This window comes from Meles meles, chromosome 7, assembly GCF_922984935.1.
Source record: "Meles meles chromosome 7, mMelMel3.1 paternal haplotype, whole genome shotgun sequence".
Taxonomy (NCBI): domain Eukaryota; kingdom Metazoa; phylum Chordata; class Mammalia; order Carnivora; family Mustelidae; genus Meles; species Meles meles.
The window spans coordinates 116,941,372-116,965,611 of record NC_060072.1 but is presented as its reverse complement, the minus strand read 5'-3'; the positions used below and the strand labels follow the sequence as shown (position 1 = coordinate 116,965,611).

Here is a 24,240-nt window from a genome sequence, read left to right as displayed (position 1 = left end):
TTCACAGTCATTCTAATGAAAATGAAAACCCTCAGCACTCTCTGGAGAAAAAAAATCTAAAACAGCAAAACAGCTCTCAAATGAAATAAACATACTCAGAAGAAAATACTAACCATATTACTTTCAACTGCCTATAAATTATTAAATATAATCAAATGGTTTGTTCAAATATTATTTTTCCAATTAAGTGGAAACTGTATTTGTCACTTCAGTTATGAGCAAACTTACTATTTTCTGATAATTACATATTTTGGAACTATAACAGAACTGATGGCTATGCTGGGCCCATAACATAACAACATTCTGGGAAGCCCATTCCTTCTTGTGTCTCACTAAGACTCACTGAAGTCACAGAAGCTCTTGGCCTCGATACCGTCACCTCCTCTACAAAGCTTTTACACACTCAGGTGGCTTCCCCGGGCTGCTGTGCTCAACTGTAGTCCAGCAGAAATCATTAGGACACAACACAGACAGCCTGTTGGTACCAGACTGATAGCGTTCACCTTTTAACACTTAAATCCATGTTCAATTACAAGACATTCTCAGAGAAAGATCAACTCAGGCATAGCAAGCCTGTGCTCTCCCTCGTATCATTAAGCTCTCTGAAGTGGGAACACTGCTTTACTTTCATTTTTCCCCCCTTCCTTGGTCCTTTAGTCTGAAACAATTTTCCAGTCTTTTTGCCATGAGCAGATGCTAAGTGACAAGCAATGATGAATCAAACATCAGTGACTCAGAAGTATGACTGTTTCTCAGGTTTGTGTAGGTATGTGTCTTAATATTTAACAGACTTTCTCTGCTTTATTTATAATCTGCAATTTTTAGTTCATAATTAGTGAAAATCACAAGATCATAATATCTCATCCACTTAACAAGGAATCTATCCATAATATAGGAAACCCGCAAAGTGAGGACATATTAAACTTTTTCCTTTCAATTTATTGTAACACTTATTCACCTAAAAATTCATCGAGGCTTACTAGGAGCTCCAAGCAAAAGTAAACAAAACAGAACCTGTAACATTTCAGTGCCTGGAGACAGACATGAACATTATCAAGAACAGTGAGAGAGGAGGCGATAATGAAGGCAACGGGGACATCATCCTCTTTCAAAAATGGGGACTAGGAAAGGTCTCCTGAAGGAGAGGATGTGACCCAACACATGAGAAGTAAGAAGGAACCAAATCCGTGAACTGGGAGGCGCAGCAACCCAGGGAGAGGTGACAGGAAGACAGAGGCTTGTGGGGAGGGGGAGTTGTGAACTGATAGATCTAGTAGTACAGAGAGACACGCACACAGGACTGGGGAAACGGGAGCTGAATAAAAGAGGAAAGTCCTAAGACTGAGAAGGGATGGCAGACAGAGGAAAGGTGACAATGGTTAGCCTTTGAGAGGCCTGGGAAGCTTCTCCCAAGTTTGTAAAGGGTGGTGAGGACCCAAGGATACTGCCAATCCTGCTTCTTTTTCTCAGGGGGCTGTGATGTTAAATCACAGCAGGGCCAGTTAACTGATTACTTCAGAGATTTAAAGAGATTACCCAAGGTAGGAAGAGACATTATGCCTCTCAAAGGGTTTACCAAGATTCCAATGGATATCAACATTGCAATTTTATCTTATAATTAGGGAAGTATGGTATTTGCAAAAGAAAGAGGAAAAAGTGCTCAGTTTTATAGTCTTATGAAGTCTGATTTACCCAAAATAAAAATATTTCCAAAGTTGTATGCATTTACTATTGAAGAGTATAAATAACACAAAACATGAAATGAAACCCAAAAGCCTATCCTAACCCCCCTTCCATAACACCAGGGGTATGTTATGGAACCTACATGTTTCTTTTCAGTACTTTTAATTTCTTTAGAATTTACTGGATATTAAAGAAAGCTCACAACAGCCTTTTTTCAGGCACACAGGCAGAGGGAAAAAAAGAATCACAGATTTACAACAGACCCAGTGAAAACACTATGGGGCACAGACATCAGTGGGGGGAAGAAGAACATAAAACCATTGGGCAAAATGGCTTAAAACAGTCCATTTTTCAGGACCATTTCAGATCCATGCTAAAGGTAACCAGAAAAAGCCTGTGTAGGACTGAATTAAAAAAAAAAAAAAAAAAAGACACAGGTATCTAAATCATAACATTCCAAAATTACAAATGGCTTTTGAGTGATTCTATTTGTATAGGCGGGCTTCAGGATACGGTAGTGAAAACAACATACCGTAAACCAAAAATGTTAATGTAATTTCTTAACCAGTATTTTTTAAAGAGTAGCAGTTCCACTGTTCACCGAATGCAGAAATAAAGAACAAATTTTCAAAAGCAAATGACATACAGATTGGTAGGAATAAAGAGAGAGTATAAAGCGTGCATTCTTTTCATCGTCATAGTTAATCGCACAGCTCACAACAAAAATCTTTAAGACTGCCTGCGATGAAAATATGAAAAGGCACCTGAGGGTCATAGCTAAAAATGAAAATGCATCTTTATCCACAGTGCATGCTCTAAACGTCTCGTTCTTGCAGCTGTATTCACAGGCAAGAAAATCATCAGCTACTAACCGATTCCCTGTGAAGGTTAATCCACATACCACGAAAGACTTTTTCACTGGGTAGAATTTCTGTCTTACTTCCCGCTGCTTGTGGGCTTTTAGCTCCATAGGCCAAACAAGCAATAAATAGGGCCAGTCATAAAGGGCCAGGAGAATTGATGAGGACCCCCTAAACTGCACAACCCACTCCAAAAGCCGGTGAGTCAAATGGTGGCTCCTTGACTCCACTCACATCACAGAGGGACCCAGATGCTTTGCCAGTGGCCAAGCAGAAGCCCTCGTAAGACACTTAGCATTCTTAAATGTTATTCTTAAGATTTAATTGCATTTAAGCCTCGCAGGCTTGCCAAAAACAAAAGGGAACATAAAAAATGGACACAGACAGAGAGATTAACGCTAATGTCATTTTTGTGTCAGATTATGTTCTTCAGAAAAGAACCAGAGATGATTTAAAAAGATTAAAGTTTATTCTAATTCTGATAAGATGCCACAGAAGCAAGAATCCAATTCGGAAAGGATGAAGAAGGCATTAGAAGTACACCAGGGAAGGAAAAATGAACAAGCCCCGCATACCACATGGCACCTCCAATATGCAAGGAGAAGAGAATATGTAAGAAAATAAAAGAGGTCCTCCATACTAGGGAGAGCTGCGGAGGTGTCTCCAGTAAGTCTATCCGTAAGTCTATCCTCACCTAAAATAAAGAGAGCGGAGAAAGCAGCATCATTATGGACAAGTGTCTCTAAGACACCAGAACCTCGATCTGCATTTCACATCTTCTAGATCACTTAATCCTCACACACAACGTCACTATCTGCCAAATGGGTATTATTGTCCCCATTTTGTACACAGTGCAAATGAAGTTTGCAGAGTTAATACCCAGATTAAGGCTACAAGACTGGTGAGTTATGGGTCAGACAAAAGGACCCACTCATGGGAAGGACAGGTTTCCAGTCCCACACACACTCTGCAGGCTCATGGTGTCTTTTAGCACTAAATAGAAGGAAGGGTAAAATGCTTCTTGTTGCCCTAACGAAAGAGCCTCCCAAGCGGCCCTGTAGTGGCTGGCAAGGTTCCTCAGGAAATTAATATGTCTTTCTCAGACGAATGTCTAGCAGGGTCCCTATGCTCTAGTCCCCTTCTGCCTGATGCTTCCTGTCCACAATTCTCCGATAATAAAAGTAGAAAACATGTAGGGCTAGTGGAAAAGAATACGGCACAGACATACAGGATGCATGTGTGGTATTTGAAAACACAAATAATTTTAAGATGTGTATTACAATAGTCATTTTATTAGAGCACAACAAAATCTACTGGCATTAATATATCCAGTTGACATGAAAATTCTTTTCGAAGGTTGTTTTGGTTTTATTTTTAATGTTATTGGGATTATAAAAGGTTTCTGCTTAAAGAAAATCTCTAGCATGTTATAATGAAAACTAAATTTAATTTTAAAAACAATCTTGATGTTTTTAGTTTCTATGTGTGGGCTCTTGCTGAGGTAAAACATAATGATGTTTGCTTCCACCCAAGTTCAGCAAAATATTTGCCAATTAGGAACTAATATGAATAAATCCTCTTCTTTTTAACAGAAAACAGTAGAATTTTAGGATTTGGAGGCAGAGGGTTTTGATTATTTTTATCCAGATAACCCTAGCAGTCATTTGGTTTCCCAGTGTTCACAGGCTAAGGAATTAAAGCATAAACAAACACACGCATCCCAGGTACCATTTGGCAGCCACAGAACCTAACCTTATGTCCCATTAATGAGGCAGATGCCATGAGGCCTGGCCTCTGCCCACATCAGAATTTCTATAGCCCTTCCATGTCTTAACAAGATGACCCCGTGGTCAGTTCACTGACTGGTCTGCAGCTGTTGTAATCAGATTGCTAAGGAAGCTATCTCCTAACTTTGTAATTTAAAAAGTATGATCATTTCCTATTCGGAAACTGACTACTTACGTCATCTGGATGGTTCAAGGTATCAGTGAAGAGGCGGGTTTTGTTTTGTTTTTCCACTTAGAAAAGGCTCTTAAATACTTGGGAAAGGAAAAGGATCTCCCAGAGGCAGGCAGGTCAGAGGGAAAAACCAATCTCAATGAGCTGTATGGAAGCAGGACCTGAGCATCCTGGACCCCCATCATCCTATCACTTCAAGGTAAAACAGGCAACACCCAATAAATACCACAATTACTTATCACCTGGCTTACTTATTCTTTTTTAAACCATTTCCATATAAAATCTGGATAAACTTAAAAATGTTTTTTCAGTACAGTATGTTTAACACATCCAAAATAGTCTCTAATTTTTAAAATTTATTGTTGCCCCAGATCTTCAAAGATCTGGACTTAATCAAATTATAATGAAAGCAAAAATGAAATCCTGTCACAGAATCTTAACCTTTTCCATTACATGTGAAATGTACTCATTCTGTATCACGTGAATAGTTATAAAGCATAAATATTTTCACAGGTTTGAAAAGTATCAGAATAAGCCAGTTGCAAAAGTCTTTTTTAAGAAGAGGACAAATGAAAGAAATTTATTCTCAAGCATCATTTTGTTTCAGTATTATTTCCACTGAGAAGCACCTGGCTGGCTCAGTCCATAGAGCATACAGACTCTTGATCTCAGGGTTGTGAGTTCAAGACCCACACTGAGTGTAAGTTAATTTAATAATTAATTAATTAAAATTTAAAAATACAAAGAAATATGCCTTCTATTTAACATTCAGATACTTTCTATGTCTAATATTTAGGACCTGACTCGGGCTAATGTAAAACCAGACATTATCCCTGTATTAGCCATCCTCATCTCAGAAGGAATAAATAGGAAAAGTCAGGAATGTTCCACACCACATGAAAAAATTTGAAGCAAATGCATCATGACTGCAGACAGTGACAAAAGTTCATAAAATAGGGATGCCTGGGTGGCTCCGTCATTAAGTATCTGCCTTTGGCTCAGGTCATGATCCCAGGGTCCTGGGATCGAGTCCCACATCAGACTCCTTGCTCAGCAGGGAGCCTGCTTCTCTCCCTCCCTCTGCCGGCCACTCATCCTGCTTGTGCTCTCCCTCTCTGCCTGTCAAATAAATAAGATCTTTTTTTTTTTTTTTTAAAGTCAATAAAATAAGAAGAAAGGGCACTGTCATTGTTCCTTAAACTCCCAGCTGTGAGACAACAGCGAACGCTGGGGACCAGAAGGCCAGGGAGCAAAGGTGAGGACAGCGCACGTCCACTGTCACACTTGAACTGTGCCATCACCAAGCATTTAAGGTAGTTTTCCTCACAGCGTGCCTCTCCCAGTATAATCTGCCAATTAGACAAAGTTTTTGCCTAATGAAAAAAAACCCCTAAAACGTGGATTTTTCTCTAAAGGTCAGGGCAGTCATTCCCCTATAAGAGCTTAAGTGGGGGCTGGAATGTGCCTTGCACCTCCTGGCTATTTCTGTTAATTGGCTTCAGGCCTGTTCACCAAGTCAAGGTAGTGAAAATGGCAGGCTCCCAATTAGCTTAAATTTCCCTGAAGGTCCCTCTACTTTCAGGCCTTAAATTCCTCCAATAACATATTGTAAAGTTCCTGCCTCCTCTTTTGTGGAATTTATTAGTTGCAATAAACTGTAGGGACATAAGAACAAAGTCAGCTTATGATCTATTATCTGCCAATATTAAATTATGGTCTACACAGAGTCAGGGAAATGGTGATGGTTAAAAGGAATTCAGATTTCTTAAAGCATTGCCACACATCAAAACTAAGCCTTTTGCTGATTTTTTGTTGTTGTTGTTTCCTGGGTCTCAGAGTCAGAATTTCAGAAGCATGAAAACTTTTTCAAGGCAATACAACAACCCATTTAGTATTGAATTCTTTGTGCCTCCTCTGAGAGCTCAGAAAAAGGAAGTCACAAGAAAAGGATGCTCTTTGAAAGATACACAGTCCTCTACCTTCTGAGAGGACCCTGATGTAGGATTCAGCTACAGGCTATTCTGAGCAAGAATTAGTCACTGAACAGCAGGACTTGTATTTCGAAAATCATGTTGAGCTTGAGCCCAAGTGCTTCCTGGTACAAAGATCTAATCAGATACATCCCTACCTTTGATGATATGAGTGTGTACCTTGTGAATATTCTAAGAGAGGGAAAGAGTCACTATCCCCTTATAGGGGACCAACCCACCAAAGAAGCACAAGCCACCTTCTGCTTCCAGAGATGCCTACAAGCTCAGTGCTTGCTCTAACACACTCTCTTGTCCTTTTCATTCCTGCTGTTTATTCCCACCGGCAAAACTGGTGCGGTCATAATTGCCTTCAAGAAGCAGAGATAATGAGATGAGCTATATTGCAGGAAATAGAGCAAAAACAAAGCCACCGAAGGCATATAAAATCTAGAACTCTGTTGACCTCTTCAGTCCAGATGGCGTAACTCACAGAACACAGTTCTGCCCTGGTGATCCCAAACTATAAAGGCAGAGCGGTGATTTTTTGTCTTTTACCATATAAAACATTATTTATATCTATGTGATGCTCTTCTGTTATTACATTTTTAATGGCAAAAACTAAGGAGAAAAAAAAAAGCCACAGAAGAGCCATTAGGCCCTTATAGTCAGATGACTCATGGGAAACAGTTAAAAGAATAAATGCACAATTAAATGAGAGTATCTGGACCAGATTTACAGGATGCCCAACATAGCCTCTTCTCCTCTTCTGCCCAAACAACTGTGCCTACTTTTAGGCAAAGTTTTAATACGGATTTTGTGTTATTTTTGCTGTTCTTGTTGAGTTAAGTAGATTTCAGTTTGGTTAATTATCCTGCTGATGTGAAATCATCAAATTTAGTGAATGGATCATCATTTTTTAAACTTAAGCCAAGGAAGATGTTTTCAGGCTCAGGAATCAATTAACTAATGCCATTTACATTAGACTACATAGACCAAGGAAGTACTTATTTTTTAAAAACCTGCTTATCATGGAATAAATGCTTCAAAGAACTTCAGCAAAAGCAAATCGAGGTTGAGTCTTTTGGAACAATGCAATTCTTTTTGTGTAAAAAAACTATTTTATACCAAAACTACAAAGAAAAACTATACTACCTCCTTAAAAACACATCTACAGCCACAAAAGTAAGGGGGAAAAAGTGTATTTTTAGGATACAATTAAATATATCATACTTTAGAAACTATGGACTGCCAATTTTTCCTCCTAATCTTGTAATAACAATAATCATATTTAGCAGAGTTAGCTAATCGTACCTCCCCCCTTGCTTTAACAGAACCCTGACTATGTTCAATGATGAGCAGCTATGTTCCAGGGAAGACAAACCACCACACCCACACCCCTAGCTCCAGGAGATCAAGTTCAACCAGTCTAAACCAACAACTCCCTTTGACAAACTGGCAGGCAAGTCACACAACACTGTATGAAGGGCACATGTTGTTGGGGGTGGGGGGACTTGTGGGAAACATTTATCTGCTTTCAAGACGAGCCCTGGGGAAGATAAAGGCACGATTCCTCTTCTTCTGTGCCAGGCTGTGATGTCCAAGGCTCTGACAACTTGGGGCACACAGTCACGGAGGCCCTGTGTCGGGCTCCCAGCAACGGGAGGGTCTGGATCCTCAGTGAGGTCTGCCGGGCTGCGGCCGCCACCGCCAATGGTCCCTCCCTCCAGATATCTTGTTAAATGGGTAAGGAGTACCTTCGTCTTCCACAATCTAGAATTTCTGTTCGTGGCAGCCAATTTTTTTTTTCTAACAAATATACTAAGATACACAGTTTTCCTAGGTCCCATGCATGATTCTACTAAACCCTTGGCAGGCATCCCATCACTGGACAGAGTTACTGTAGGAGCAGGTTCTATGCAGTCAGTCTGACTACAGGCCCATGCTAAACTAACTCTTCAAAATATTCACTTCGAAATGGTAATAATACCACCAAAGAGTTTCAAATCTGTATTATTTTGCGAAAATGTTTTTCCTAGGAAGGACTCCATGGTTTTTTAATTATTTAAAATTACTTCCATCACACAATGCTTCTAATGTATTCTAACATTTATGATATGATAAAAATCAGTATGTTTGTGATACCATCCATGGTATCAAAGGCAAACTGTCCTTTTTTATTGTTTCATATTCTAACACCCCCAACACACAAAATTGTTTTAGGAGGTTTATGCTATAAAACACAAACTAAGATGAATTAAGTAAAACATTTAGGATTTCTTTTCACTGACATCATGAATCTAAATTGAAAAACAACTATTCCAATATCTAGGCAACAGAATTGTTGATAATTTTAGAAATGACCGGAACAGAAAACAAAAACCTTCTCTGAGTACACTCACTAGCCTTCCATTTTAAATGAGCTTTTTTAAGAAAATAAGTGGCAAAGTAAGAAGAGAAGTGTGTTTTTAATACAAAACTGTTTAAAACTACAAAGAAAATCCTAGAATTTCCATTACAAAGAAAACACTGTCACTAACAATAAACAATTCAGACTTTAAACACCCCTGGAAGAATTTGTTTTTTATATATCAAAACTTACCAAATAAATTCTTAGTCTTCATGCAGTGAAGGCTTCTCTACCAGTCACATAACACGTTTGCAAACAGTTGTTTTTCCCAGGACACAAACCAGTTACTTACACTGAGTGGTAAACGACTGTGATTTCATGAATGGTAGATGGCCAACCCTGTGGAGTAAACTAAGCGCCTCTAAAAACTTATAAACCTCTAACAGTTCCTCGACATTTATAAAAGGGAAAGTCCCCAAACCTGACAAAATCAGGTAAATTCTGAAATAACACTATGGCATGGATTTCTACTGCAGAGTGAAGTCAGGTAAGATAGAACATTATAATTTGCCTCTTCAGGTCCTCTGACTTGTTGCCCATCAATAGAGAGAAGAACCTGTAAGTGGTCTTGAAAGTCTACTCATAAACTGTACTGTTCACTGCCAAATGTCTGTGCCTCGGCAACGTAACAAGCTCTTAAGGCAGGATACTCCAGAATGCACAGCGAATATTCATAACCGCTTATGAGAAACCTTTGATCTGGGACTGCCGCAGAAATAGTCTGTACTCATATTAGACAAACTGACAGAAAGCCTGGTACTTACCTGAAGTCTGTTAGAATAATTGACCTTTAATCATCACAGTGATGGAGAGAAACATCTTTCAGGGTATGAGCTAGGAAGTTACACCAATGACATGTGTAGAAGGATTAATTTATGTTACCTGTTCTTGCTTCTCCAGCCACCTGTCCACCATTGGGTGACTGGCACTCAGAGATGAGCGAGCATTGTCTCTCTGAAACTGGTGAGACCAGTTACTAGCATCCCGTGGAAGGCTTCTATAGTTTTCATCTTTCTATTCAAAAAGAAACAAAAAGGTGTCTTGTAAAAAAACAGACCTTGCAAATGAACGATGCGCTTGGTCTTTCAAAAGTAGCAGAAAAATGATTTTGCAGACTTAAAATATTTTTCCCAAATCTATACAAAATAGCTGACTGAGGACATTTCACCCAGATTAGGCCTCATGAATGCAGTCATCCATCTAGGGGAAGGGGATATAATGACTAGAGCAGGAAGGCAGCCACACACATATGCATACAGGAGACGAAACCATTTTCACTGCACTCCCTCCCAAATCAATCTCTGCAGGCCAGTTACATGCACCAGAAAACGAAAAGTATTTCTCTACGAGACTGTTGTTCTCTCTCAATCACGGGATGTCCTCTTTTCCTCTTCTTTCTAGTCTTATAGTAATATTGTAAGATATTTTCTATAATTCACCAAAAATGTTTAAAATAAGAAAGATTAAGGAATTGCTCTTTATTTACATTTTGTAGTTGTATGATTTTGGGCAAGAGACTTAAGATCCTCTAGATTGTTCTGTTAGCTACTTCATGGGTTAGTTGAAGCATTAATTCAAATATCAAATAAATTTAAAAATTAATCTATCCCAATACATGGTACATTATAGATACATAATTGCTTGCCCCAACATGCTTATGGCAAGTGAAGTCTTTAAATAAAAACCTAGTTAGTTGGTAAATATTTATTTAGTATGTTCCAAAGCGGGCACCTGGGTGGCTCAGTTGCTTAAGCAAGTTTGCCTTCAGCTCAGGGTCCCGAGATCCAGCCCTGTGTTGGGTTCCCTGCTCTAAAGGGAGTCTACTTCTCCGTCTAACTACTTCTCCTTCTACTCATTCTTCAATCTCTCTCTCAAAGAAGAGAGCCACTGGGTGGCTCAGTGGGTTAAAGCCTCTGCCTTTGGCTCTGGTCATGATCCTGGGGTCCTGGGATCGAGCCCCACATTGGGCTCTCTGCTCAGCAGGGAGCCTGCTTCTCTTCCTCTCTCTCTGCCTGCCTCTCTGCCTACTTGTGATCTCTATCTGTCAAATAAATAAATAAAATCTTTTAAAAAAATACATCGCAAAGCCATCAAATGTTACTGGATATTTCTTTGAAATAATAACTTACAACAATCTGCTTTGGCTTTTGGGCTGCAAAACCTAATTTCAATATCCTGAAGAGAAATGAGAAGGCTAGGATAAGGCAGAGAAGTCAAACATTCTAGCTCAACACGTAAATCTAAATATTTTCTACAAGGACAAATTTAAAATGTTACCCTCACTTCAACCCACTGACATCAGTTCCCCACTTAAGTGAAGGACCAAAACATTCTCCTTAATAACTCTGTTAAGGATAATCCACTGTATACATTATACACATGACTGCTTCGTATTCTTCAATTCTTAAACCATCTGAGCAGCAAATACAGAGAAACAAAAAAGTATCATGCAATAGGTTTGCATTGCATAGACCGTAGCAATAGACCAAGATTCTGTTTTCTGCTCCTTCATGAATTCCATCAGAGAGAAAAAAGCTTCAAAATGAATCGATAGTCCTGAACCTACAGCACTATTGTGGAGCACAGAAAATATTTTTAGATCTGTAAATATTTATCAGTATAAACTTCAGTATGAAACTTTAAAAGTTTTCTTCTTAGTATACCTAGATAATAAACTAAAACCTCAACAGAATTAAACACTAGCAGCAAATATTTTTACTAGGAAACCTCTACACATGTCTGATTACCCCAGCTCAACAAAGCTGTTAACAGAGCACATAACCTCCAGCACAAGGAAAACACTAAGATTACGATGCTGCTCCACACCCAGGAATTGGGGACTGACTTTGGTTGCAGGAACATGGAAATGGGAACATAAGCAAAGGACACAGACAAAGAAAAAGAATAAAGCAACAGAAGAAACCAAAGCCCACTGTATCTCAAAATACTAGGAGCTCTGCCTTAAAACTGGTGCATGGTAACTTGAGAACAAAGCAAAATGAGCTGACTTACTGCCAAGAAATTCAAATTAGTCATAAAGGGTAGATAAATGTATTAAGGGCAGAATCTTCAATGTCCATGAAGGGAGAAAGGACTGGGAGCGCAGAGAGACACAAGTACAGTTTTTATGTCACGATCTTGGGGCTGCTCCCAGTGGCTGAGGACCTGGCTTCTCTATTCATTTTCCACCGTTAGAGGTGATGACTGCATCAATTCTACTTTGAAAAATGAATAATTAAACACTAGGTATTAAAAATCTATTCTACCTTTTCACTAGGAACTGTATTTCAGGGAAACCAATAGTGCCAGTCGACGAGGGGAAGCTTGTCTTTTCAGAAGAATGCCACGTAGATCCAACAGAATAATGAAGAGATTTAGAAAAATCACCACCTTCGGTTCCTAATGAAATAACTCATTCAGGCAAAGATAACCAATGGACGCTGGAACCATTGTGAAGAGTGGACAGTGAGCTGGGTGTTCAGACAGGGACGAAATACAACTTACAAAGGGAAAAGCGGATCTTGAAAATGAAGAGACCAGAAGACACAAAATGCTCACTTTCGTTGGTATCTACACATCCAGGCTGGGAGTGGTACTTTCTTTTGATTCCTTTTGAAACTCCATCATTCTTTTTCTTGCCTGCAATGGCCCTTATTAGCTTATCTATGGCCTGCTCACTCCTGTCTCCTCAACCAACTTCCTCCTGACAACTTCTAGGCACAGGTCAACAACACTAAACTCTTCCTGAATTCAGGATCTAAATTTCCAATGGCCATCCCCCAAAATACCTCCAAATCAACAGATCCAAAATGAAACTCGCTTACTCTGTCAATTCCGGGGCCCTCTTGAAAAATAAGCATCATGCTCTGCATCTCTTTCAACCCAATCTCTCATCTGAGGCCAGTACAGCAGCCTTAGGACCTGAGGCTGACCCCAGCCTTAACCTCTCCAGCAATGTTCTCTGCCACTTCCCACAGACGACTGTACTAAAATGTACACTGGAGGGGCACCTGGAGGCTCAGTCGTGAACCATCTGCCTTCGACTTGGGTCATGATCCCAGGGTTCTGGGATCGAGCCCCGTATCGGGCTCCCTGCTAGGCAGGAAGCCTGCTTTCCCTCGCCCACTCCCCCTGTTTATGTTCCCTCTCTCGCTGTTTCTCTGTCAAATATATAAATAAAATCTTAAAAAAAAAAAAAAAAAAGAAGACGAAGAAGTACGCTGGGGCACACCACCCGTGGGGCAGGCACTGCAGCTAACCCGGGGGAACCTGCACACAATCCGCTCACTGTGCCACACGCCTCTTCGCCTTCACTTACACTCTTTGGGAGCCTAGACACCAATACCATTTCTTCTTGTAAGATCATTTCCCACTTTTCAACACCCAATGCAATCACTACTTTCTCTAGGGAAGATTCTCAGACTTTAAACGGACATCAGAATGTCATGCTTTTTGTTACCATTATCTCCTAATTTTACTTCTAATTATAGTTCTGACTTATAATTAATTAATTTTTTAAATTGCTATTTCCACTATTCCAGCAAAACCGAGGGAGAAGATCACCATTCACCTTTAAACTCAAGCACTTAGCTCAGTGGCCCTATACCAACATGGAGGGCTTTTTCCTCAATATGTATTGTATTTCCTATTTTCACATGGTTCAGGTGCCCAAAATTTTCAAAGAACACTTCTGTAAGTTGCTTTAAAAATTAATAAGGGAATGCTTTCAAAAGGCATGATGATAAGCATCAGTGAAACGCATTTTCACTGAAATATAATGATTGTACTTTTAGATTTATACAAGATGTGTAACTCTGTTATATGCCCATTTCAATTTAATGTCACACCTACAATATACAATGTCTGTGGATAATGTGATTACTTCCAATTGCATCTAAAAAGCAGTGTGACGTTTCTCCATTTTCATCAATTATGACATGTAATTCATGTTTCAGGCCATCACAAAGTAATCAGATTAAAGGAGATAAGGGCTATAGATTTAAAAAAAAAAAAATCTGTCCTCTTGAACTCCACCCGAAAAATTCAATTTTATATTTACAGAATCAACTTTGAGTAGTTAATAGGTAACAAAAATAAAATTAACCCCTCATAACAAAAAAGTTTTCCTAATTCAATATTGCTATGGTAATGTCAAAAATGAATTCATGCATTAATTTATCATGTATGAGAAGCCCAGCTGAAGTAATCTTAGTCACTGTCAAGAAAGCGAAGAATTTCTAAAATGTATTATGAATCACTGTGCAATATATACTTTAGTTTGTGAACAGCATCATGCAGGTACTACTAGCATTGCACTCATGTTCTTCGCAATCCTGAGCTTGATCCAAAGTTCATACAAAGACTGGAGTCCTATAAAGTTGTGATTCTGTATTTTTATCAGCAAACACCATAACATGCAATATAATTTCTCCTTTACAATATATGCTTGGGTATTCATGATTTCCAATTGAAATGTATAAAGTACATACTATTTTCAGCTTAAAAATATTTATTTTGGTGTAAATGATTTTAGAAACATAGTAGTCTTAAATTTAGTGATCTGAAGGGGCACCTGCACCCTACTATTTATACAGCGATATCCACAACAGCCAAACTATGGAAAGAGCCCACATGTTCACCAACAGATAAATGGATAAAGATGATTGGGGGGGGAGGGGGGAATGTAATAATGGAATACTACTAAGCCATCAAAAATGAAATCTTGCCATTTGCAATGACATGGATGGAACTGGAGGGTATTATAAGGCAAGATAAGTCAATCAGAAAAAGAAAATATCATATGATCTCACTTATAGGTGGAATTTAAGAAACATAACAAAGGATCATGGGGGAAGAGAGGAAAAAAATAAAACAAGATGAAATCAGAGAGGGAGATAAAGCGTAAGAGACTCTTAATCATAGGAAACAAACTGAGTGCTGCTGGAGGGGTGGGAGGTGGGGGGAAGGGGTAACTGGGTGACAGACATTAAGCAAGACATGTGATGTAATGAGCACTGGGTATTATATAAGACTGATGAATCACTGACCTCCACCTCTGAAACCACTAATATATCATATGTTAATTAACTTAATTGAAATGAAAAAAATATTTTAAAAAATAAATAAATGCCATATCCTCTAGCAAACCCAACCACATTGCAAGCTTTGGAAAAAGGACCATCTTCCTACCCCTATCCATGATGTCCAGCACAGAGCCTTTCGGAAAGTAGGTACCCAGCAAATATTTAATGTACTTAATAGAATAAGAAGCTATGAGAGATCATAATAATAAACACAAAAAAGAATTCTTTAAAAAAAAAAATCTCATTATAAGCACTGCACTGACACTGAAATATCTGAACTCCAAAAGATCTGATGAGCATTTCTCCAAACATTCCCAAACTCACTGATTCTGATTAGCAATGAACCTAAACTTATTGCCCAAGTGAACTTTGAGTGGGAGTGCCTGACAGGACATATTTATAAACATACTGCTTTTTTTCTTCCAAATTATATAGTTAATTTATTTTTGAAAAGAATTTTCTCTTAGTTCATTTGTGAGTTTGCATTCTTTTAAAGACGAAGTATGAAGGCATTTCCTTCATTTGTTTTTGAAGGAATGTTTGTAACTAATAAAGTCCTTAGATGTATAAACAACAACAATGACAAAAAAAATGGTAGTCTTAATATGTCTATGCAGATTATCTACATTTTTAATAGATCAGACTATCATCAGCTACAAAAAAAATGTGAACATTTTTAAGTTAAGTTAAATGTATTCACAAAACCTATACTTTCTAACCTAAAGGAGAAAAAAAAAAGCAAACCAACAAAAATTTTTGCCATTAATATTTTTGTAACAAGTCAGAGCTGCATTTATTAAAAAAAAAAAAATGGAGAATGTGACTTTAAATCTATTTCATTCTACAATCAAATTGATGCCTCCATTCTGTATATTGGTAAACTTCAAAGTAAACACAGAAATCTTTTTCATTAAACTTACAAAAATCTGTCAGTAGTATCAATATGCAGAATCCAAATGATTATTAAATTTGCTAATGACAAGAAATAATCTATTATAGTAAAGCCACTACTACTTTATCTAACAATTTTTATAAGAAAAATACCATAAGGAATTACTCTTTTTTTTTTTTTAATTACAATTTTAATCCTTCACTCATGAGGCTGTCCCAAACAGCCATTCAGCTTTGCTTTCCCTCTTGCCAGAAAAAAACAGATGTTCCTGCTATGATCAGGGATTTTCCTTATCATCTAAATGTACTGCCATATCATCAGGTGTCAAAAAGCCACCCAGGCTGAGAAATGCATATTAATTTTCAGCTCCCTGGTAGCAGTACCCTAGTTATGCAGTAAATCTCTTCCAGGATAGGGAAGGTAACTGTCCTCTCTCCCCCATCACTCCTCCCCAAGCCAATTACAATTCAATAAAAAGAAACCACACAGAACCCACCCAATGCCTTGGGATAGGAGCTTATTCCTTTCATACTAAGCTGAAACTCCAAAGCTTTATCTCTCCGAAACAGCTACTTAGCTGATGGTCAGATTCCTTGGCAAGCCTACATCCTTATGCTGCAGAAATATAGGAATATCTCATGAATGTTACAGAAGTACCAGATATTTCTATGTTAGTCTAAGAAATCCAACTACAGCTCCACTGTTTTTCAATGCAAAAATTCCAAACACCTTTTTAAAAACCATTAGGAACTGTGTCATTTTGACATACTGAATGTTCAGTGCATATAAATTTAACTTTTGTACCCTCTATATAAGCATCCTATGGTTTCAAATATTCCCATGCAGTTTTCAGATTTTAAGTTTACAATTATTTTTCAACTCAGCAATCCTAGTAAAAGAGAATTCAATTTTCTATGTTACCATTTCCCTAAGAAATGATACACAGACACCAAAGAAAACTATTTTCAGGATGTCTAACCTGAAATTATAAGACTGAAGTGAAATTAGTGATGATGGCTTAGAATTTTTTTTTAATTACACAAAGTTTGCTAAAATTACCAGTAATCACATTGTTGAGTCAATGTAACAGACCCATTCTGGTCTCTGAGCCCAAAGCTTACCTTGTGTGCTCCCTGATGGCTATATCAGAGCATGACCTTGGAAGCAATGCTAAGGCTAATGCGTAGCAGAAGAAAACAACCATAAAATTGTCTGTAAGTAGAATTTTTATCAATGTACTTTTCTGACCTTCAAATCGTCCTCTAGTTAATAAATGAGAAAGAAAAAAAAGAGAGAGACATGGGATTGGGAATAAACTGACTCACACAAAAAATTACAGATGCAATAACCAACCTGTAAATGAAAGCAGGTTTGGCCATCCCTGTCCATTTAAACCAACTACATGCCTATTAATATACTTTTTAAAATAAAGAAACACAGGGTTTTATTCCAAACATAGTATTATCACCACTTATCCTAGACACATGGCTATATAATGAACTTTATTTGAAATCCATGGTGACCAATATCCTACATGGAATGCCCCCTGTGTTATTGATCTGAGGTCAAGGGTATGAATTCATACCTATATTAGCTAAGCCCATATTATCTGTAATTCCTGCATTAAGTATAAATACTGGTAGGTGGGTAGAAAGATAGATATCTCCTACTTTCCTTTTGGGTAATGGCTTTCTTCCACATTCTTACTCATTAATGAAAGGGCTAAAGAGATAAAAGAAGGAGTCCATATCTACAAATTTGTTCTTACTTCTGAACAGAACTATGACAAGACAAAGAGGAAATTCAAACATCCATACATTTCTGTCAAAATTCTATTAGTAAGCTATATATCATGAGTGATAGTCTACTAAGGTGTGGTACAATTTGTGATGAGACATTGATTATACTGATATTGTAACTTTTTAAAAATTAAAAAATGAAAAAAATCAAAATGCAGAGATTTTTGAATGCCAAAACATTTATTAGAGTACCTTGTAGCTCAAATTTCATTAACACATAATTTATTTTTACACTTTTTTTCCATTCTAAACAGAGTTTAAATTTTGAAGAATTAGCAGCAAAAATTGAAAATGATTTATCCAAGCAGGTTTTATTTTTATTAATGTACAGAATCAAAACTCCTATAATGTACATCAAATTTTACTAGGTTTTTTCTCTTTGAAATCTTAAAGGTACATAGTTCCTAAAATTCATTCTGACCTGAAAAATCTGTCTTTGCCAGTCTTTACAACATGTGTTCAGTAGCTTCTAGATCACAGAATTCCATTTAGATCAGTGGGACCCTCGGGAATACTGAATATGCCAGGGAAAAAAATTCTTGTTTGGAACTAAAGAAAGTACACATTTGAAAATTATACTTAATATGCAAGTAAGTTTCCTGTCACAGAGCAAATCCTTCTGGTTGGTATGTTGACAAAACCAGAAGTATAACATTTTAGTTTTACTCACAACTGACCAGCTGTGGTCAGTTTTACTTTGCAAAGTTTTACTTTGCAACTGACCAGTAACTTAGTAACTGCTGAAACATCAGATAAAAAAAATAACCCCCAGAGCACGGACCTGCACTGGGTATCAACATTAAGGGATCCGATATGAAAACCAGTCCGCCAAGTATCTCACAGAGATGCAGGCCAACTTACAAAGGCCTTGACATTTCCAGAGGTGACCATGAGGGCACAGATTTCTCTGAAGCCACCAGAACTGGTCATGGAACAAATAAGGATATCTAAGAGGAAAGAGATCAGCAAAACTATTCAGGCTATTTATTTGAACCAATTTCTTCCGTTGTTTTTAATCCATCTCAACAGTTCAGAATACTGCGAAAAACTTTAGATACAGAATTTTTTAAATCTGGAAGGAGAAAGTGAAAGAATATCCAGCTTAACCTCTTACCATTTAAAAAAACAGAAACAAGGGGGCGCCTGGGTGGCTCAGTGGTTTAAGCCACTGCCTTCGGCTCAGGTCATGATCTCAGGGTCCTGGGATCGAGTCCCGCACTGGGCTCTCAACTCGGCAGGGAGCCTGCTTCCCTCTCACTCTCTCTGCCTGCCTCTCTACCTACTTGTGATCTCTGTCTGTTAAATAAATAAAATCTTAAAAAAAATAAAAAATAATAATAAAAAAACAGAAACAGGGACGCCTGGGTGGCTCAGTTGGTTAAGCGGCTGCCTTCGGCTCAGGTCATGATCCTAGCGTCCTGGGATCGCGTCCCATATCGGGCTCCTTGCTCGGCAGGGAGCCTGCTTCTCCCTCTGCCTTGGCCTACCTCTCTGCCTACTTGTGATCTTTCTCTCTCTGTCTCTCTCTCCCTGACAAATAAATAAATAAAATCTTAAAAAAAAAAAAACAAAACAGAAACAGAGGTTGAGAGAAGTTGCAACAAATGTTCTGTGGAGATGAGGGTGAGTAACCAGTTCCCAGGGTTGTATCTACCCATTTCAATGCCCAATGTCTGAGTAATGAATTCTAACCCTCATGCGATCTAACCAGGAACCGTGGTTTACCTGGATAACGATGGTAATTTCTGAGATCCAGCCATTCCCACACAATGACCCCCTCCCAACAGAAAAGTATCCCTTGAGCTCTTGTACATAAATTAGGGCAAAGCCAATATATAATCTTGTATCACAAATTATATTTACATGAGAGATGGATGATAAACACGGCCTAGTCTCAGGAATAATTAGGAATAAAATGTTTGTTTTAAGATGGTTTTAATTTGGGGCACCTGGGTGGCTCAATTCCTAAGGAACCGACTCTTGGTTTCAGCTCAGGTTGTGATCCCATAGATCTCAAGACAGAGCCCCGTGTCGGGCTCCACACTTTGTAGGGAGTTGGTCTGAGGATTCTCTCCCTCTCCACCCCTGCCCCTACACGCTCAGGCATGCACATGTGTGCACGTACACACTCCCTCCTTCCCTCTCTCTCAAATAAATCTTTTTTTAATTTAAATGGTTTTAAAACAATCTCTTTCCAGGTATAACTGGGATTATCTCCTTTATCCTGTGAAAACATCAATAAGAGCATAAGGAGAAGGTAGCCTGGGAGGATAGTTTAATATTTTTCAAATTACAAAAACATTATTCCCATCCGGACTCTGAGGGACTAAGAAAAATAACTACAAGGGAAGCAGTACTAATAGGAGCTCCCATTTTATTTCTTGCATAGTACTTCATAAAAACCAACATGACTAGGGCACCTCGGCGGCTCAGTCGGTTAAGCGCCAGACTATTGATCTCAACTCATGATCCCAGGTTGTAGGATCGAGCCCCATCCAGCTCTGCCCTGGGTGTGAAGCCTGCTTAGGATTCATATTCTATCCACCTCTCTCTCTCAAAAAAAAAACAAAAAACAAAAAACAAAAAACAAAACAAAACAAAAAAACACACACATACAAAATGCCACCCAATTGCCACATGGCCATAGGCATTCCACAATCAGCAAGTATAAGGAATGGAGGAAAGAGACCACCATTTTTTACCGTTCTTTTTTTTCTTTTTCTTTTTTTAATTTGACAGAGAGAGACACAATGAGGAGAGAGGGAACACAAGCAGGGGGAATGGAAGAGGGAGAATCAGACTTCTTGCTGAGCAGGGAGCCCGATGCGGGGCTCCATCCCAGAATCCTGGGATCATGACACAGGCGCCCCTAACCTGCTCTGTCAACAAAGGCAAGTGTATGAGAACAAAATAAAATACAAATATTTCAGGTCAGGTTACATTTTGAAGAGCCTGGCTCATTTTCTAAACTACAATAAAAATGAAGAACAACATTTGACTAATGCTGCTAGACTCTGAAAAACAAATTTAAATCTGAAACAATTTTAAAACATTTTAGAAAGTGCCACATATTTCTTATTTTGACACCAAGAAATACCTATCCACATTCCATTTTCTTTCAAAAACATGTACCTCTAAACGTTTGTATCGCCAAACTAAAATTATAAATAACAATAGCATTTTGCATCAGGAGCAATTTGTACAACACCAAGAGAAGAAGGGAACAGATGCCAGGGAATGAAAGGGAGAAAGTAAAATACTTAGAGTAGTTGCCTAATCCCAAAATATCTACAATCTTACACATTATCTAAATGTGCAACATGAATTTTTTATATTTACCTAAATGTTCTTCATGTTAATTTAAAAGCAATATATACATTCAAAGAAATCACAAAAATTTGAAAAATCAAGATACTTGCACCATACGTAACTAACCTGCCAATGTAAATATTAGCACTCCCTTCTTATATTTTTCAGTGCACAATCATAACTTCAATAAACTGAGTAGAATAACAAAACAACTGAGTAATTTCTGTGCAAATCCCTAGGTACAGTCAACGATTTGACTTTCTTAACGTTTTCCCCTTACTTGTGAAATTGCCTCCTCAGGTAAATCATCTCCACAGATTTTTGAAAACGAAGAAAAAATATTTTCACTTATCAAAATCCCATCCTATTTATGCTCCTCATACAATCATAATGACTTTTCTGGAGAATTCCATCTCCACAGAAAAAGCATTTACCATAAAGAAACTGATAGCTCAAACTTCTAAAGAATTAAGTCCTTCTCTCCTACCTATCAGCAGAAAAATCATGTTCTCTTAACTGGATATTAATTTTCAAGGAATCTCTTTTTCTCCCTGAATGATAACTGAAAATCAAAACTTTAGAAAAGATGATTCCAGAAAATTTGGAGTACTTCTTGTTGAAACCCCCTTCTGTCTCCCCACCAAAACCTTAACGATTTCAATAAAGGGACAACAAAACAGCTGTTGCAGCAGGATGACTCGACAAAAATTAAAGACACGAGTGGGAGTACCCAGCCATGAGAATGCAGCAGGTGTGAGACTGGGAAGCATTTCTCAAATTCAGTCCTGTCATAGGGAAGGCCACCAACCATCAATCAATAGTAATAAAATCAGCTGAAAAGTTTTCATTAGAACTCATTTCCATGGGCCCTTGGGTGGCTCAGTGGGTTAAGCCTCTGCCTTCTGCTCAGGTCATGGTCTCAAGGTCCTGGGATCGAGCCCCGAATCGTGTTCTCTGCTCAGCGGGGAGCCTGCTTCCCCCTCTCTCTCTCTGCCTGCCTCTCTGCCTACTTGTGATCTCTGTCTATCAAATAAATAAATAAAACCTTTTTTAAAAAAAGAACTCATCTCCAAAGAGAAAAATACATCTCTGACAATGACCAGGTGTGCTCAAGGGTTCACAGAGACCTGTGGCTAAGTCCTGGTTCCACACATGCCAGGCACCTGTGCCTGAACTGCCATCTCTAATTCTCAGCCCAAAATGTGGGTGACCCAATGTGCCTTGGATAGCTGGGTTTTAAAGAACTTCTTGGGATGGAAAAAAATTTAGATTTACTGAAAAGTTGCGAAAATAGTACAGAGTTCCTACCCACTCTTCACCCAACTTCCTCCAATGTTAACATCTTACATAACCTTGGTATGGTTGTCCAAACTAAGAAATCAACACTGATACAATACTATTAACTAGACTAACAGATGTATTTGCAATCCATCTGTTCCCCCCAACCCCCATTAATGCCCTTCTTTCATGCCAGGATCCCAAATTGTATTAAATCCTCACATCCCCTTAATCTCCTCTGACCTGGGACAGTTTTTCAGTCTTTCCTAATTTTTTTTATGACCACAATATTCTTGAAGAATACTGGTGAGATGCCTCGTAGAATGTCCTTGAGTTTTGGTGTGTCTTGAGATTCCACTGAGGTGAAATGCCCATGCCACTGTACCATTTCAAAGGCTCATGATATCACCATGACTTATCATTAGTGATATTAACCTTGGTCACCTGGTTAAGGTAAGTCTGTCACTTCTCCACTATAAAGTTAGTATTTTTCATACTCCCTCCTCTAGTCTTAGGAAACAAGTATTAAGTACAGCCAATCCTCAAGAAGAGGGGAATTAAGATCCCCACCTTCTGGAGGGGGACATATTACTTTTACTATTTAGAATTCTTCTGTAAGAAAATTTGTCCCTTTTTTTCCCATTCACTTTTTATTTAGTCATTTATTAGTATCAGTATAGTCTTATGGATATTTATTTTGGTCTTTGGATTATAGTCCGACTATATCTTTATTTACTCTGCTTTAACTAATGCACATAAAATATCAAGAAGAAGGCCAAATATATAAATTCTCAATAATAATAATATCAAACACAAGGATTAGAGAAAATAGATGAACACAAAGAATTCCTCAAAAAAGGGGCAGAAATGGGAGGGAGGAGTCAAGATGGCGGAGAAGTAGCAGCCTGAGACTACATCAGGTAGCAGGAGATCAGCTCGATAGCTTATCTAAACATTGCAAACACCTACAAATCCAACGGGAGAGCGAAGAGAAGAAGAACAGCAACTCTAGAAACAGAAAATCAACCACTTTCTGAAAGGTAGGACTGGCGGAGAAGTGAATCTAAAACGACGGGAAGATAGACCGTGGGGGGAGGGGCTGGCTCCCGGCAAGCGGCGGAGCAACGGAGCACAAAATCAGGACTTTTAAAAGTCTGTTCCACTGAGGGACATTGCTCCAGAGGCTAAACCAGGGTGAAGCCCACGCGGGGTCAGCGTGGCCCCAGGCCCCGCAGGGTCACAGAAGGATCGGGGGTGTCAGAGTGTCGGAGACCTTGCAGGTATTAGAACGGAGAAGCCGGCTGCAGAGACAGAGCCGAGGACTGAACTCTCAGCTCGGGGTTACCTTGAACTGGTCGCGGGCTGGGTGAGCTCGGAACGCGGCTAGAGGCTGGGGATATGGGAGTGATTGGGTGCTGTCCTCTGGGGGCGCACTGAGGAGTGGGGCCCCAGGCTCTCGGTTCCTCCGGGCCGGAGACTGGGAGGCCGCCATTTTCATTCCCGTCCTCCGGAACTCTACGGAAAGCGTTCAGGGAACAGAAGATCCCAAAAGCGAACCCGAGCCGATTACTTAGTCCGGCCACCGGTAAGGGCGGTGCAATCCCACCTCGGGCAAAGACACGTGAGAGTCACTACAACAGGCCCCTCCCCCAGAAGATCAACAAAATATCCAGCCAGGACGAAGTTCATCTATCAAGGAGAAAGCAGGTTCAATTCCTAAGACAGCAGAGCAATTCCAGAGGAGGAGAAAGCAAAGCACGGAACTCATGGCTTTCTCCCCATGATTCTTTAGTCTTGCGGCTACTTCAATTTTTTTTTCTTTTTTCAATTTTTTTTCTTTTTTCAATTTTTTTTTCTTTTTTCTTTTTTCTTCTTCTGCTAAATTTTTTAAAACTTTTACCCTTTTCTTTTTTAACGTTTTTTGACTAGTTCATCTAAATATATATATTTTTTCTTTCTTTTTTATATTTTTTTATTTGTTTTATTTTTTAAATTTTTTT

The 24,240-nt window shown here is 38.7% G+C and overlaps 1 protein-coding gene across 19 annotated transcripts in view; it reads right to left on the bottom strand.

Moving 5' to 3' along the window:
- The window catches only part of PARD3 (par-3 family cell polarity regulator), a 666,688-nt gene that overhangs the window by 324,132 nt on the left and 318,316 nt on the right, over positions 1–24,240 (bottom strand). For 14 of the 19 annotated variants that reach the window (XM_046011672.1, XM_046011682.1, XM_046011678.1 and 11 more), the window contains exon 5: positions 9,762–9,893. The exons of the other annotated variants lie outside the window; for them this stretch is intronic. In XM_046011672.1, coding sequence (XP_045867628.1) covers positions 9,762–9,893 — 132 coding nt within the window. The remainder of the gene's footprint in view (positions 1–9,761; positions 9,894–24,240) is intronic. 19 annotated transcript variants of the gene reach the window in all.